Source organism: Patagioenas fasciata, chromosome 1 (assembly GCF_037038585.1).
Source record: "Patagioenas fasciata isolate bPatFas1 chromosome 1, bPatFas1.hap1, whole genome shotgun sequence".
Lineage (NCBI taxonomy): Eukaryota > Metazoa > Chordata > Aves > Columbiformes > Columbidae > Patagioenas > Patagioenas fasciata.
This window is the reverse complement of record NC_092520.1, coordinates 213,985,547-214,002,526: the sequence shown is the minus strand read 5'-3', so window position 1 is coordinate 214,002,526 and position 16,980 is coordinate 213,985,547. Positions and strand designations below refer to the sequence as shown.

Below are 16,980 nucleotides of genomic sequence, written 5' to 3'. Positions count from 1 at the left end.
AAAAAAACTCTAACATTTTCTTAAAAACTTGTGCAGAGTCAAAAGTTGTGCAAGATGATGAAGCCAGGGAAGTGACCAAGCGCTTCTGGGATGTTCTTTTTACAAACACCTACGAACTAATAAATCCTGCTGATGTTACAAAATCCCCTCTGATAACAAGGTTAGCAGAACAAATAATGACACTGTGGCCAAGGCGTTGTCTTCCTTTATCTGTGAATATCAGGCAGGTGTGCGACCTGTAACCTGTACAGAATCCACCTGACCCACCTTCGGTCTTGGCCTGACCCTATTTCCAGACATCAAGTATCATTACGGCAAGCAAAATGTTTATAGCTTTGCCTACAGCTTATTTAAATAAAGTCCGTTACCTGCTTTCTGTTCAAAGATCGGTGCGGTAGCCAGTGGAACTGTTTTCATATCAAAAGGTTTGTCAGATGGCTCCAGTGTGTACTGGTGCAGGGCTTTCTCCATGCCTGGAACGGAGACGGTCAACCCTGCAAAGCAGAAGCATGGGTAGAAAATGTTAATTTTATTAAAAATATCTAAGGCTTACAGGCACTATACTATAAGGTTCTCAAATAAAAAGTAAAGATGATTATTTAAAGAGATTTTCTCTCTGCCTATTGACTCAGGTTGCAGAGAAAACAACTCTTGTGGGGAATCTAGAGTTTACAGCTAAATAGATACGGTTTGGACTTTGGCTAATGAAAACATTGGTAAAAGCACTTTCATTTCTCAGTAAACACAAAACACAAAGTACTTCGAGATACTGTATGGAATTCAAAAACCTGCTCTGAAGATGACACAGAAAGTTGCCATTCCAGAGGGTACTGCGGTCTAAACAGTTCACTCAAGAACAGGCCTCTTGCAATAGCCTTAAATATATTTAAATACTCGATTCGCATGGACTTCCAACCACAGACCATTAAATAGTTTTGTAATGAACCCTGGCAAGATGCGTCATCCCCATTTTGTAAGGGAGAAGATGGAGCAAAGGTGATGAAAATTGTCCCAAGTGAAGGAAGAGGTGATGATAAAAAAAGCCCAACCCATATTCCTGCTCCATTTCCTAGAAAATCCTTCCCATATTTTGTTATTTCCCATTCTCAGCACAAATACTTCATGGGAAAGCGCTAAGGCCAGAAAAACCCCACAGTTCTGTTCTTTCTGGTTATTCTGACCCGAGTTACGGTATAGAAAACTATTATTTGGGTAACAAAGCCCATCTGTAACATAGAATGTGAAATAATAGCTCAGATTTCTCTCCGTTCTACCACTGACCATTAAAAATATAGGCAGCGTTCAGCGCGATCTGTCTCTGCTGCAGGACGTTCAAGTAGAACGTGGCTCTGTCCCGAACTTCGTCATCGCTGTCCATCATGCACCTGTTTTGGGGACAAGACATCACAAGGGACAAGTTAAAAACAGCATTGACCAAATCAGACCCAATACCACAATGACAGTCTGCGCTCCCTCAATTCATTTTCAAATTACACCAAAAAAAAGTGTTCATACGCCACAGTAGTTGAAGTTTAGCTTGAAGTTTACGTGCAAGCATCACATCAGAAAACTAAGATGAAGAGAGATGCGCATGTGAATTGTTAACACCGTGCACACTCGCTAGGTTATAAAATATACACCTGCATTTTAGGGCTAATAATTCTGATGGACACCACATGATTGCACTTCTTTTTGTTTTTTTTTTTAAACAGCATTCTTTCACAATAGAACAAAAGCAGAAGAAATAGATACATTACAAAAATAAACATGTTAAAGATGCTTTCTATTTCAGACTGGAAAAAATGGCTCTGTGCTCAAGTATTAACCCAGTTTTTCAGTTATGGTTATTTATGAAGAGATTTTCTCCCCTCCTGGCAATTTCCCTCCCTCCTCACATTGCTCGAGTCACTTCTGGCAGTTTTAATTCATAGAATTGTTCAGATTGGAAAAGACCTTTAAGACCATCCAGTCCAACTGTTGTTATTCACTCGCACCTACACTGATGCATTCTCCCTGAAGCATTTCATAAGTTGAATTATTTCTCTCACCACAGAAGTCAGACGTGGCACAGGTTTATAATAAAGTGCCACAGAAATGAAGAACATTACATTTATGGTACAGACAATTTCAGGAGGCTGGATGGTCTTAAAAAGAGACATGAACCTGAAATCACTACTCAACTTTACACAAAAGTTAATTATGAGTAACATGGAAATATATCTTCTCAGACCGGATTATCATCTCAGAAAGGTCTGGGCTGGAAGAGACCTTAAAGATCATCCAGTTCCCCCCCTGCCATGAGCAGGGACATCTTCAGCAGCTCAGGTTGCTCAGAGCCCCGTCCAGCCTGGCCTGGGATGTCTCCAGGGATGGTTCATCCACCACCTCTCTGGCCAACCTGGGCCAGGCTCTCACCATCCTCATGGTGAGGCATTCCTTCCCTAAATCTCATCTACATCCACCCCCTTTCAGTTTAAAGCCATCACCTCTTGTCCTATCACTACCTGCCCTTGTAAGAAGTCCCCTTCCAGCTTCCTATTCCTATCAGATGCTTTCACAACTAATCACATCTTTCATTTGCTTATCTCCAGCAGGGGCAGGATGGAAGGGAGGCAGCCAGCCACCTCCCAACTCCTCTACTGGTACGTTGTGAGAATCCCAGCACATGTTCTGACCTGATCTGACTTGGTTTCTTCGTGGAGCCAAAGCGTCCAGTGTCACCAACAAGCTCGGCACAGCCACAGCCACTCACCTCTGCAAAAGCACCAAGATGCTCGGAAGAAGATTCTCATTCTGGGCACCAAACTTCGCTAACGCGCTCACAGCGGCTAAAGAAGAAAACGGGGAGAGGTCAGAGGTGCTCAAGCTATAAGCAAACACATTCTCACAGTCACGATTCAAAGCACTGGGTGTAGTGTTGTCCTCAAGTTCCAATTTACACAGGTTTTCACTTCCACATCATAAACCTTTTAGTGGTTTGGAAAGGCTAAACTACTTCCATGTTTTCAAATGGAAATTGGTTTGCATCAGGGATTAACAGAACAAGATCAGTTTAACAGCCCTGCAAATCTGTTCTGAAAGAACTCTCTAAAAGGAAAGTTTAGTTCAAGCTTCATAGCTCATTCCAGTTGTTGGCCTCTCTTCTATTACCTGTTGCTCACTCCCCAATAAATCTGTTTTTCTCACACAGGGGTGACACATAACCACTGGTGACAAAGGCCAGACTGCACCCAGCGACTTCACAAGGAGCTGAAAGCCTTCAGCAACCGCTTAGAGCTGCCTGTCCAAAGCAATTTAATCTTAGCCCAGCACTGGCTTGAAGAAATTCCACATGTAGGAGAAAGGTCTGAAAGGAAGTACAAGCTTTATGGCCTGGGTGGTTAAAAGAGTCCATATTTTTACGACGACAAAATTTCTACACAGCATACACTCTTCGGGGGATGCTCTTCAGGTCACAATTAGGAAACTGCGACTAATAGAATCTGTCACCAAAAATCAATCTGGACCATATTGTATTTGTGAACTCGTTTCGCTTCCTCCCTCCCAGTAGCACCTTCCCTTCAACGTGCAGGAGATGAAGCTGATGCTGATCACCCTGCAATGTCACGTCCCAAATAAGAAAACAGAATCAACACTCTACAGGGTTTGTTGTAAACGTTCTGCAGGATGGAAGCATCAGTCTGTGACATGCTTCCAAGGAGGAAACCTGGTCACGTGGAGGGGATATTTCCATGTAAAACGATAGTTTTCAGCCCAAAGATTTCTTGACAAGCTCAGACATGAAACAGTCGAGAATCTGGGCTGAACTTACCAGCCCTCACAGCCTCGTTCTCCAGCACCACCCTGTTGAATATGAAGCGGATGTACTTGGACGGGGACGGAGTCCTCGGCCCCTCTTTCCCCAGCAGATGCAGGATCTTTGTGGCGAGGACGGTATGTTCGCAGTCTTCAATGAATTCACAGAGGTGAGCCAAGCCAGACTCCTTACTCTCAGGATTCTCCTCGATGATGCTGATGATACAGTCCACAATGGCTCGCTTGTACTCAAAACCACCCTGCGAAAGGAAAATCAAGGACAATGACCCCGCAGGCAGAGCTCAGACGGCAGCACTGCTCCATTCCCCTCAGGCTTCAATTATCTCTTTCCATTGAGAAAAAGAAGCATTTGCACATAAAGAGAAAGCGTGCTGGATGAGTTAATGGGGTCTTCCAAGCTCCTCCCGACCCAAAAAGGTGCAACTCACACCAAGAAAGGCCTTGAGGTGCTGGAGCGAGGTGAAAGAAGGGAATGGAGCTGGGGAAGGGGCTGGAGCACAAGTGTGATGGGAGCGGCTGAGGGACCTGGGGGGTTCAGCTGGAAAACAGGAGCTGAGGGGAGACAGGGACACAAAGAAACAGCCTCAAGCTGAACCAGGGGAGGTTGAGGTTGGATCTTGGGAGCAATTTCTTCCCCAAAGGGCTGTGGGGCATTGGAACAGGCTGCCCAGGGCAGTGCTGGAGTCACCATCCCTGGAGTGGTTTAAAAGACATAAATTACGTTCTCAGGGACATGGGGTGGGTTAACGGTTGGACTCAATGATCTTAAGGGTCTTTTCCAACCAAAATGATTCTATGATTGCTGTGTACACCCTGACACAAGACAGAAGAGACATTTCACACTATCTGTCAGAGCTACCTGCTCATAACTACACAAAGACAGCTTCATACATACATCATCCCTGAGCATATTGGAGAGGAAGGTCATCATGACGCTGTGTTTCCGAGGGTACTTCTGGCACAAAGCGCTGATGGCCTGTACTACCACTACCTGCAAAACAACAGACAAGAACGTGAGTCGTGTGCATTGATTTTTCTATTAAAAAATACAAGCTTCTCGCTATCTCGAGTTGTCACCTTGATAGATTGAATTCACGTACAAGACGGATAAAAATCAGGTGGTGGACTCTCAGCATGGGTGTGTTAATGACCTCAAGCTGCTACAGGGACTGTAATTTAGGAGGGACTATCTTAATTCAAAGGCTTCCCCTCGCTTCCTTTGCCAAGTGATAATCCTGACCTAATTCTAACTTAACTAGTTACATTTTGCCATTAAAACTCTTTGCAATTTTAAACTTGTCTAATACTTATTTCCTTTTCTCATCAAAACAAGAACTTAAGACCACTCTACACAACCAGACGATGACTTTGTAGACACACTCAAGGCAACTCTATGGTGTAAAAGGGATGAGCACAAGTGAACTACCACCCTTAACCAAGTTATTATTTGAGTTCATAGTGACTAAACTCAACAAATGAGGTAGAAATTTACAGTTCACACTATTTCCTAATGATGCACCAGACTGAAGTGATATAGACTCGGTTAGAACTGTTTAAATCCCACTTTCTCTCCATAGAGGCAACCAGAAGGCAGCACAAGTTTCTGCAGGATACTGCACAGGAGCCAGGAATCCACCAAAAGACATTTTTCCTTCCTTGGAGCAGTGGGAGGAAATGACACAGTATATTTAAGTTTAAAGCAGGGGACTGCACCTTCTGAATTTCAGGTCGGCTTTGCTCTAAGTCACCAATGGATCAACAAACCGGAAAAGCTTCATAAAAACAAGAATGGGAGAAAAACCTGCAGCTGGAAAGAGCAGAGGCCTCCAATGCCACACCTTAAACTCATCCGATATCTCTGACACGAAGGAAGAGATCTGTTTCATGAGCCTGTCTACACTGCTCTCGCTGCCCGTCTTCAGCAGCGTGGTGATGGCGAGGGTCGCAATGCTGCGGTTGGAGTCGGTGATGAGGTTTTCCAGGTCCAGGTTGCAAGCGGTGACCGCAGACGGATGCTTCATGGCCACCTGTAAAGAACGCGATTCCAAATTATACGGGAGGAATAACATCCTATAATTCAAAGCTTTTGACAGGATTAAAGCCCCTTTTGTTTCAGCATTTCAAATCAATTCTTTTAAGTTACAGCTCATGGGTTTGTCAGTCACAAGCTGCTTCTGCTGCAGCGTGAAACTGCAAAATCAGAACGTCATTTCCTTCACACACGTTCTATTCACACTTTTTTTCAGTATTAAATAACTGGGACTCTGCTTCCTCACAGCTGGAAGCTCACTAGTTATCCGGCTACAGCTCGTTATAGCCCTGTGGTCCAGAAATGAGCAAACGCAGCTCAAGCACCGAAAAGACTTCTGCCACAGCAAGAAATTTGGCCTGGAAAAGCCCATTCTCCAACACAGAGTATTTCCAAATACAGTTATCACAAAAGCAGCTGCTCTACTTTAGGCACTGAAGTCTGGCTTCCTCTGATGCCCAGAGATTTACGTTTGTTTAGAAGGTTTTGGAAGCACTCACTTTATTAAGGGTCCGTACAGCTGCGTATCTCAAGACGGGTTTGGGAGAACTACAGAAGAGCTGCAGCACTAAAAATAGAAAGAAAATAATAATCAAGAGAAATAACTCACAGTAAAACGTTACAGTGTAGAGACTATTTAATGAATACAGGTTCCCAGTACTGCAACTCTAAGCACCACTTATGCGTGGGGAGAAGAAGGTGGGAGCCCTGACAACCAGATCAAAGGAGGAGAGGGGAATCACCCTGTGCCAGCACTTGGATATTTAGAGATGCCAATAGTTTAGTCAAAATTTACCACAGGAGAACACCAAGCATGGTCCCTTTCAAAGAAAGGCTGCAGAGGAAAATCTCATGTATCCACATCCAACTACGTGCAGTTCTATATATAATTTATCACTAGCTTCACAAGCAAGTTAAAAATAACCTCTTGTTTTTAATCTTATATCAATAATAGGTGGTTTGTGTAGCCATCTCTGGCATGTTTGTGCTTTCAAGTTCTCCTCTACCTTCCCTCCCACCCCAATTTCCTGCAGCTGGAAGAAGTCAAGTATCACCCTGTGTCACCTCTTGTGCCCATTTGCTAAAGCTCTAGATGAAATAGGGGAAAAGGGATCAATGTGCTTGGGATCTAGAAGTCACCTAACTTGGGGAATAAAAAGAAAAAAAAAAAAATCAGAAAATTCAGGTTTTGAGTTCAGGATTTTAGTTGTAATGTACTGATGTGTTCTACCACCCTTTCTTACAGCTTCATCAGCGGCACAAAGGATTTCATGACCAACCTGAAACAGCGGGCGCCAGTTCCCTGGCTGTGCAGTTTGGGAGATGGATGATGGCAGAAGCAGCTTCGTAAATAACCATTTCGTGTTTATTCCGCAGACAGCTCTCGATGAAGTCAAACAGCGGACTTTCATGGCTACAAAACCAGAAGATATTTCACAGCACGGTGCCGAATTACCGTCATATTCCTCAACTCACACCTGAGCTCTAAACTTGGTATTTATTTTCTATTCATCTTTAAATTATCTTCTTCAAGCTAGAACTGCTGCACTCTAGAAACACATATTTTATTATTAATCAGCTATCACGCATCACTAACAAAAATTGCCACTGATAAATTAACCTCCTGATGAAATTCTTTTCTTGGGTATCTATACCCTCCTCCACTAGCTTGAGATCAGAATAAAAGAGATTATTTTCTTTATATCCCCACAACACAGATAGATCCTTATTGCATTTGAAATACATCTAACTGGACGAAGTACAAAACCTCTCCAAAGCTTATTCTGCAGTTTTTAATCCTACTCTCAGCCAAATTTTGGTGGTGGTGCCAAAACAAAACTCCAAACCCCACCACACAACTGCCACACGTACCACCACTCAGTTCAGTCCAGCATTCAGCTTCTACCTGCTTTTATTTTTAACGCTACAGTTCTCTCTGTTTGTGTGTAGATTTCCACAGACTATATTAAAAAAAAAAAAAGAGAGTGAATTTCCTAGCTAATATTTACTTCAAATTGTAATTACACACAATCCCAAAATGTCAAGGATTGGAAGGGACCTGGAAAGCTCATCCAGTGCAATCCCCCCATGGAGCAGGAACACCCAGCTGAGGTTCCACAGGAAGGTGTCCAGGCGGGTTTGAATGTCTGCAGAGAAGGAGACTCCACAACCTCCCTGGGCAGCCTGGGCCAGGCTTTGGCATCCTCACCATGAAGAAGTTTCTTCTCAAATTTAATTGGAACCTTTTGTGTTCCAGTTTGAACCCATTGCCCCTTGTCCTATCATTGGTTGTCACCAAGAAGAGCCTGGCTCGATCCTCCTGACACTCACCCTTTATATATCTGTAAACATGAATGAGTCCCCCCTCAGTCTCCTCTTCTCCAGCTCCAGAGCCCCAGCTCCCTCAGCCTTTCCTCACACGGGAGATGCTCCTCTCTCTTCAGCATCTTTGTTGCCCTGCACTGGACTCTCTCCAGCAGTTCCCTGTCCTTCTGGAGCTGAGGGGCCACAACTGGACACAATATTCCAGGTGTGGTCTCCCCAGGGCAGAGTAGAGGGGAAGGAGAACCTCTCTCGAACTACTGACCACCCTCCTTCTAATTAGTTTTGTAATTCACATGCTCTTACCCCTCTTCAGATTCCTTCAGGAGTTTGCTTGCAATTCGGATCAGCATGCAGTACGCGAACTGGGATTTCAGTCCAGATTTAGTGAACTTATTCAACATCTTGGAAACCGCAAGGCGATCGTTTTTTCTAAGGTGATAGAGCAGCCCCAAAGCATGATACTAGGAAATCGGAAAGAGATGGGCAGGTATTGAGTACGTTGCAGCTGGGAAAGGCACTTTCTAGCAGAAATACCTTCTCACCTCAAATGCTCCAGGTTTACTGACAAGTTACAAAGATCTGTAGTAATTTTTTCCCTTTCCTGTCTTCCACAAGACAGTCTCAACATATTTCTGAGGCTCAAAAGAGCCGTGAAGTTAGTTTATTCTCTTTTCTCCCCACATTAAATGTCGCAACTTCAAAGGCTTCACCTTATCAAATTATACTGCACAATGACGCTTGCATTTCTCATACACTCAACATCCAAGATACCCCAAGGACTTTAAACGACAACTGACCTTACAAAACTTGAGACATTTATGGTGAAAGCGAAATTGAACATCTCTAGTCACTTGCCAAATTGATTTGGGTTCTTTTGCCATAAGACTGATTCACAGTAAGGCTTAATGAGGCTGCTAATTGGGCAAGAACAAAGCTGATTTTCCAGTCTCATTTCTGATCTGTAACACTGGTTGAATTTACATAATAACTTTCATTTCCACAGCTGTTTGGAACATTTGTGCAGAGATTTTGCTAACATGGACATCTTACTGATATTCGGCCTCATCTCTGCAGACCTGCAGCAACTTGCAAGTTTTATGAAGGCCAAGACAAGAGATGCTGGTGGTTCTGGGAGGCAGTGAGACCATTTCTTCAGCTTTTTGGAAACAGAATCAAAGCCCTTCTGCAAAAACTGCTGTGAAACAGCCAGGGACATCCCAGCAACCAGAAGGTTGGTGGGGAAAGGGTTTGCACGAAACAGGCAGCTCTTAATTAAGAATCTTGCAATGGAATCACGAAGAAACTTGTGATTTTTTGAAACAATTACGTCATTTCCCTCACATCACAATTCTTGTTTTTAAAAGGAAAGTGAAAAAGGAAAACCAGTTACTTTTCTAAGGTTAAGAGCTTCCTGGGTCAATCATGCTCTAATGTACCTGCACCATGACGTTGTCACTAGAAGCTGCTTCTTGTGCTTCGTTGATCCACCGTTTGACTACATCATAACTGATCTTCATCATGTGCTGGAAGAAACCACAAATTGAGACTGCAGACGAACAGTCAAAGCACAGTGAACATGAGCCTTGTTATCAGTTTTTAAGTTTAAAGACTTGGGCACAATCTATGGCTTTGCTGCATACTACAGGTAACAAGGAATAAGTCCCAAATACGTCATTTATACGGACACATTTGTTTCAGTAAAGAGAAAAGTAACTCAGAGAGGTTTTATGTTCAAGCAGGGCTGAAAACAATATCAGGACAATTCACCTGCCTATGGTTAGGCCAGCAGGAGGGCTTTGGTTGTCAATATTAATTCAGCTTTGTTTGCACCCTCACACAGGCTCTACTCCATCAGCTGGACCTCTCATCTCCTGCTCTGCCTTCCCCATTTACCAATGCAGACAGATTCTTTATCCTATGCACCTATAAACCGTTTTTTTCCTCACATTTCAGTCTCAGACTACCATGTTTGCACTTGTATTCTCCTCTTTAAGTAAAATACTAACCTAACAAGGTATTTTCCAGCCTTTTCTCTTAACAAATGAGAGAAAAACACTGACTTTCTTCATCTTGCTCTCCTGCTACATACTAGCAAAAATAATCTTGAATTGCAGCCTTATCAGGGCAGCAATTGAATGGATTTGCTTTTTGCAGAGCACAACGCAGACTGCTTTTATTGCCTGCTATAGAACCCATACATTCTGTCACAGTCATTAACTCTCCCACAGCACAGAACAGGTTTCTTACTCTCAAACTGATAAGCGCTTTCCCGTCATTGGCATGCTTGACTTTCCAAAGCAGACAAAGCCCCTCCCCAGAGAAATTAATGTTCTACATTAACTGCAGAGATGACTGAGCACTTTGCACTTAAAAATTATTACAATTGTTATACTCTAAAACAACAGATTAAGGAAGGAGTTTGAGAACACAAAGTCTGCTTCAAAGAAAGCAAAGTCCACCGGTATTACTTTTTATTTTCCAGTGAGGAGATAAAGAAGAGTCACATCAAGGATGAAGAAATAACAAAAGAAAGGGCAAGCAAAGCTATACATGCAGCAGACCAGCCTTCCAGCCACAACACAACGCACAGATTTACAGTCATCTGCTGCTTTACTTACGAGGGAAGACACCAGTGCAGAACTGGACACACTGGGGACTTTGTCCACGATGGCTTGTTTCATGTATCGCTCAATGGCTTGTAACATCGTACCCTAGGAAAGGGCAAATGAAAAGCGTTGATAACTCTGGAGGCAGAGCAGAAAAGCAGCATAAGGCAAAAACATATGGGCCACATATCCAAAAGGCCCTCAGAAAAAAAGTCTTGAGCTAATTCTGAAAACACATCGTTCTGCAAGGGAGACACAAGTATCAGCTGCTCAGTCCTGAAGGTTCAGTGACATGAAGTTTACAGCAAAGCCATCTCAGATCAGAAACTAGAGCTCCAAAGCTCCTGCCTTCTAACTCCATGTTTACAATGCGACAGCTCCAGAGTTCCTCACACTTGCAGAGGGTTCCGAGCGCTCCTCCCTAAAGCAGCAGTGCCATTACTACTAGGAGAACACACCCGGCAAGAGAGTCGTTCTTCTAGTTTAAATGCGCTCGTCAGCTCTCTAAGGACAGCGGTGTGATCTGTACTTACATCGGTGATCCTGCAGAGCGCTCGGATGGCCGGGCCTCGGTAGACGTCTTCCTTCCCCGTCATGTCTTTGGTCAGACTAAAACAATCAAAGTCACCTTGTTAATATGTCTTAATATTGCAACATCTCAGTCCTTTTGTGACATTCCCCTCATTTAGCTGCTCTTCAAGCTGTTACCACATAACCGCAAAGCTCTAGCACGGGCTAGAAACAACTTGTTAATAATTAGCTATTTAAAATTTATTAACAGATGCTGTAGAAATGCAGACTATTACAAAATGTATAGTCTGTAGCATTGCTTTGCCATAGGCTTGGTTTATTTAACTCAGCAATTTTCCTTCCTTGTGTGGTTGTTCTTTCTACCGCATACAATTTTTGCTTCAATAATAAGCAAATTTTAGTTTGTTGAATAGCTTAAAAAAATATAAAATAAAACAATCACTTAGCATATGCAACTTTTGCTCTGGAAACAACTGCAATGTCTATTGTATAGTAAAAAATATTGACAGTTCAGTTGGCGGACTGAACTGAGCTTTGCTCTGTGACAGTGAAGTGAAACACAAGTCAAAGCCTTGATAGTCACAAACCCATCAATAATCACCTATAATTAAAAACAAACCAAACAACAATAACAAAAAACCAAACACCAAAACCCAAAACATAAAACAAACAACAGGAAAACAAAGTAGTAACCGATTGATAAACCGCAGGCAAGCCTCCTTTTTTAGAAAAGCTTAATAACACAGTAGGAAGAAATTAACATTTTGTATGGTGACAAATCATCCATTTCACAGAGCAATTTGTTTTCCCTTGGTATATCCACGCATAATTCCAGAAAACAAACAGCAACAACAAACACATTAAGATGCAGCCACTCATTTCAGAGCTCCAATATTGTTTTCCGTAGGTTCTACTACCTGCTTGTGACAATGATGACGTCCTCAGAAATATTGGCCATCTCTTTGATGGTGAGGTAACACATTCTTCTAAGGGTTTGCTGTAAAAGTGTATTGCAGAAAACGATCAAACCCAACAGCAATTATGAATAAACACTTCCTAAAAGTTTTAAAAGTTAAAGAAACTTTTAAAAAGAATAGTCTCTTCCCCACATCTATACAAAGTCATAAGTTCATAAGTAAAACAATGTTGGATAAATGGGTAACAGACTTACCAATCAAACCAGGAAAAGAGCAAGAGATATATATCTTATAAAATGATATGACTAAAAAGACATATTTGAAAAAATCTATATATTAATTATGAAAGTGATACATCTTGTCTGTATGCAGAAGCCTCACAATCAGTTAAAAGCTTTTAAAACAAATTCCTCTGATCTATTCATTATTGTAGAAGAGAAACAGAAATATGCAAAAAGCACTGGTACTTTTATCCTCTGGAAGCAAATGACAAATTTCCATTTTAAAAAAAACCCTACTTTATAAAATGTGGATATGAGAAAAGCCCCAAACACTCCATACTCTTGAAATTTTCATTCCATTTTTAAATAGTCAACACGTGCGACTTTCCCCAGCCACATCTCTAAACATCTGAAATTCCGGTTCATTTGTAACAAAAAATCAGTGAGATTCATCGCATGAAGTACAAGTTTCAGAGTTCCTACACTATTTGCAAAAGAGATCAGAGGACTTTACATTAGCGAAAGTCCAAAGTTTAATCCAGCATTTTCTGGATGTTCTCAGCCCTTAACTCCGCTCTAATTCATGAACAGAGCAAGCTGTTCTTGGAAATAGCAGCATTTGATCTACAGGTAACTTTCACATTCTGTTTTGATTTAAGCAGATGGGGATTATTTGCAAGTGTAAGAAACAGTCATAAAATGATACTGATTTGTATATCAAGGCTTGCTGTCATTATTCACAATCTTTACAACAGTAATTCAACTCAGAAAAAAAAACAACACTGAAAACTACGTGCAGAAGTAACCATGTGTTATTATCCAGTCATTTGTTTCCAAACCATGAATTGCCTTCAGCAAGTACTTTGCAGAGCTTGTTCTCTGAGGTATTTGCCTCCCACATCCCAATATCCAACTGTTTTGTAATTCCTGCAAATTCAGACAAAAGGAGGGAGGCAGCCCGTGGTAAATACTTGGCACTTACATCATTCGACTGAAATAATCGGGTCATTGCAAAAAAAGCTTCTGTGGCTTCAGTGGTTCCAAAGTGCTCACCCTGAAAACAACATAAAAGAAGCGAGAGAAAAACCACCGTCATTATGCACCTTTCAGCCCCCACTTAAAATTCCTACTCACACATGAAGAATCTTTTTCTAATTGATCACAACTCTATGTTAAATATTGCCTTCCAATTTCTCCCTAAACAAAAAGACGTGTTCCAATTCATCATCTACTGGCTTATGTTATTTAGTTTTCAAACACAAGCGTCTCTTTAATTGCACAGTGAACACAGACCAGCCAGCAGCTCTCACTTGGCACTCAGAAAAGAAAAAGCCTTAAAAGCTTCAGTGACACAAACCTTAGCAGCAAATTTGGAAGGGAAAACTTAATACGACAACAAAAATACTCCATTTCTTATCTCTTTAAAAGCTGCTTCCCAAGTCTGATGGGAAGAGGTATAAAATGACTTTCACATTGAAAGTTTTCAGAAATCAGTGTCAGGAATGTTCATTCCGGCTGGGAAGAACTGGTAAGAGTTACCTGGTTCAGCAAGTAAAGGATCTTGGTAAGGATGTGCAGGCATCTCCGTGGATTTATAGGGGTCTCATTAAAGATACGTGCCTACAAACACAGCATAAATACTGTATTACAGTGTAATCCAACAATAATAATTTCTGTTTTACCATAACATGTAATTTGTTTCCAACTAGGTATCTTATTTTTTTCACTTTAAAAATGTGTTTCAGAGAACAAATTCCTGTCATTCAGCTCATGCATGCTCAGTTTGCTGGAGGGGAGCAACCTGCACAAAGGACACCTAGGAAAAATACTTCAAAACCAAAAGCATAACTCAATTATTCCCCAAACACTACTTAGAACTAGGCTGTAGGAACACAAAATTGAAATTATTAAGTTCCTACTTATAACTCTTTGCACTCACCAAAATTCACCGTTATTTAAGCGCATGTTCACCTCACCACTTGCAATAATCCTTGGAGTACACAAAGAGAAGCAGGAAGATCCTAATTACACGTAACGCCCTCAGAGAGTAATTTCATGTGCACTTAATTTACATACACTTTATTAATTCAGCCATTCACATCGCACTGTAAAACTTCCTTAAACTGCTAATACCAAAGAAAAAGAGAAGTAAACAGTATGATACTATGATTATTCATACCTCCTGAAGCACAGCACTCTTCTCCAAATGCTGGAAGGGATTAGAGCCGCTACCTGAGGAAGAAAAGAGACCTTTGCAGTGCAGTAAATGCATTTTTCACACACACACACACAAAATTAAAATGAAACATGCAAGAATAGCCCCTAAACTTTACAAAAAACACCTCAATGCTACAGCAACATTCCTTTTGGAATAACACATGTTCTGCATCCAACAGCTTTGAATCTGCTTTCTTAAGGTGCATATTCAGAGTTACAGGGGAAAAAAAGACGGGGGGGGGGGGGGGGGGGGCAACTTTCAACATAGCTGGAAGAGGAGGAAGAAGAAAGGTATTTAGTAGTAAATTTGCCTTAATCCTTCCTTCACATAAAACTGTTTACACTTTTTTTTCATAGTGCCCCTATTTTCATTCCTTTAGGCACAGAACACACTGAACACATTAAGACAAAGCTGCTGCTCAGCACCTGAAATAGAAATATATCAATCAATAAACCACTCAAATGGGCTACTCGGCAAACTCCAAAAAGTCTGGCTGCTGTATATCACAAAATCGTTCACACTAAACTATCTCCATACTGTACTTCTCAGCTTTTTAACAGCCAGATTCAGCTGTTGAGAGGAATTTATTATTGGAGGTGATGCTTCTCTGTCAGTGGCACAGAGATATGAGCCTTTGAATCCACATTCACAGTGAAATTGCCTCAGAGCTCCCATTATATACATGTAAAACCCTCACTACAGCTTCTGATCCTCTTCCTCCAGCAATTATTTTTCATTTTCTGTTCATTCATCCTTCAGTTCTCACATCCCAAGCAAAAGGAGACTGAGAATGAAATGAAACCCAACCCAGCTGGGCATATATGAACAGCAACAGAAAATTCAAGACGGCATCAGTTACTACAGGCAACCCGAGCTTAATTTCCAGACGATTCTGTGGAGCAAAGCTGTGCAGGTGATGGCTTCATTCACCACATCTATGCTTGATATGATGTTTATTTTTTCCTGGCAGGCACTTGAACACGACTGCTCCTGACAGAGTCTGAACCACAAGGTGTGGGGACAACTTCTGCCCCATTAAAGGGCTGAGGTGCAGAACTCAATCAAGCTCAGCAAGCACCATTTCTCATAGAGCTCTGAGCTGGAAAGGACCCACAAAGATGAGCAAGTCCAACTCCTGTCCCTGCACAGGACACCCCAAAATTCACACCATGTGTCTGAGGATGTTGTCCAGCCTCTTCTTGAACACTATCAAGTTTGGGGCCGTGACACAGAATCCCAGAATGTCAGGGGTTGAAGGGCCCTGGAAAGCTCATCCAGTGCAATCCCCCCCACCGGAGCAGGAACACCCAGCTGAGGTTCCACAGGAAGGTGTCCAGGCGGGTTTGAATGTCTGCAGAGGAGACTCCACAACCTCCCTGGGCAGCCTGGGCCAGGCTCTGCCACCCTCATCATGAAGAAGTTTCTTCTCAAATTTAAGCAGAATCTCCTGTGTTCCAGTTTGAACCCAATGCCCCTTGTCCTATCATTGATTGTCACCGAGAAGAGCCTGGCTCCATCCTCCTGACACTTACCCTTTCCATATTGATCCCCATGAATGAGTCACCCCTCAGTCTCTTCTTGTCCAGCTCCAGTGTCCAGCACCCTCTGGGTGAAGAACCTTTTCCTATGTCCAACCTGACCCTCCCCTGGCACATCTTCCTGCCATTCCCTCGGGTTCCGTCGTTGGTCACTAAAGAGTTGGGTGTCTGTTCCTCCTCCTCCCTTTGTGAGGAAGCTGCAGCCGCCACGAGCTCTCCTCTCAGTCTTCTCTTCTCCAGGCTGAACAAACTCAGTGACTTCAGCCGTTCCTCATATCTCTTCCTCTCCAAACACTCGACCAGCTTCGCAGCCTCTTCTGGACACTCTCCAGTAGCTTTATCTCCTCACGGAAAGGGTGGGAAAAGCCCGCTCGCTGCGGCCCGCAGGGCGGCGAGGAACCGCTTCCCACCCCCGGGCCCTGCAGCCCACGGACCATCCTGAAGGGCCAGGGGACGCTCTGGGGGAGCCCGGGACAAGGAGCAGCAGGCGGGGACTCCTCTCTCAGCGGCTTTTCCCGCCGCTCCCCTCAGCGGCCGCTCCTCCCCTGTCCCCTCTGCAGCCGGTACAGGCCGCGCCGGGCGGCCTAACGCTCGCTCCCCCTCACGACGCTGCCGCCACACCCGCCCCTGAGCTGGCCCCCCGCTCCCTCCCCGCCGCCGCCAGCCCCGTACCGGACTCCTCGTCCTTCTTGTCAAACTTCTTAATCATGTCGACGCCGGTCGCCCCCCCGCTTCCCTTGGAGCCGAAGCGCTCCCGCCGGAAGACCCGCCTCCCTGCC

The 16,980-nt window shown here is 43.1% G+C and overlaps 1 protein-coding gene across 2 annotated transcripts in view; it reads right to left on the bottom strand.

The window, feature by feature from the left end:
* Nucleotides 1-16,980, bottom strand: part of COPG2 (COPI coat complex subunit gamma 2) — a 23,970-nt gene extending 6,990 nt beyond the window's left edge. Inside the window, exons 1-17 of one of the 2 annotated variants that reach the window (XM_065838530.2) lie at nt 16,874-16,980; nt 14,625-14,677; nt 13,985-14,065; nt 13,428-13,499; nt 12,225-12,304; nt 11,310-11,385; nt 10,789-10,881; nt 9,607-9,693; nt 8,474-8,631; nt 7,126-7,259; nt 6,346-6,413; nt 5,655-5,843; nt 4,712-4,807; nt 3,812-4,055; nt 2,753-2,828; nt 1,282-1,385; nt 369-494 (exon numbers count right to left, since the gene is read on the bottom strand). In XM_065838530.2, coding sequence (XP_065694602.1) covers nt 369-494; nt 1,282-1,385; nt 2,753-2,828; nt 3,812-4,055; nt 4,712-4,807; nt 5,655-5,843; nt 6,346-6,413; nt 7,126-7,259; nt 8,474-8,631; nt 9,607-9,693; nt 10,789-10,881; nt 11,310-11,385; nt 12,225-12,304; nt 13,428-13,499; nt 13,985-14,065; nt 14,625-14,677; nt 16,874-16,910 — 1,774 coding nt within the window. In that variant the 5' untranslated portion in view covers nt 16,911-16,980. Of the gene's footprint in view, nt 1-368; nt 495-1,281; nt 1,386-2,752; nt 2,829-3,811; nt 4,056-4,711; nt 4,808-5,654; nt 5,844-6,345; nt 6,414-7,125; nt 7,260-8,473; nt 8,632-9,606; nt 9,694-10,788; nt 10,882-11,309; nt 11,386-12,224; nt 12,305-13,427; nt 13,500-13,984; nt 14,066-14,624; nt 14,678-16,195; nt 16,740-16,873 lie in introns of those variants that run through there. The other variant, XM_071803558.1, reaches the window with a different exon arrangement.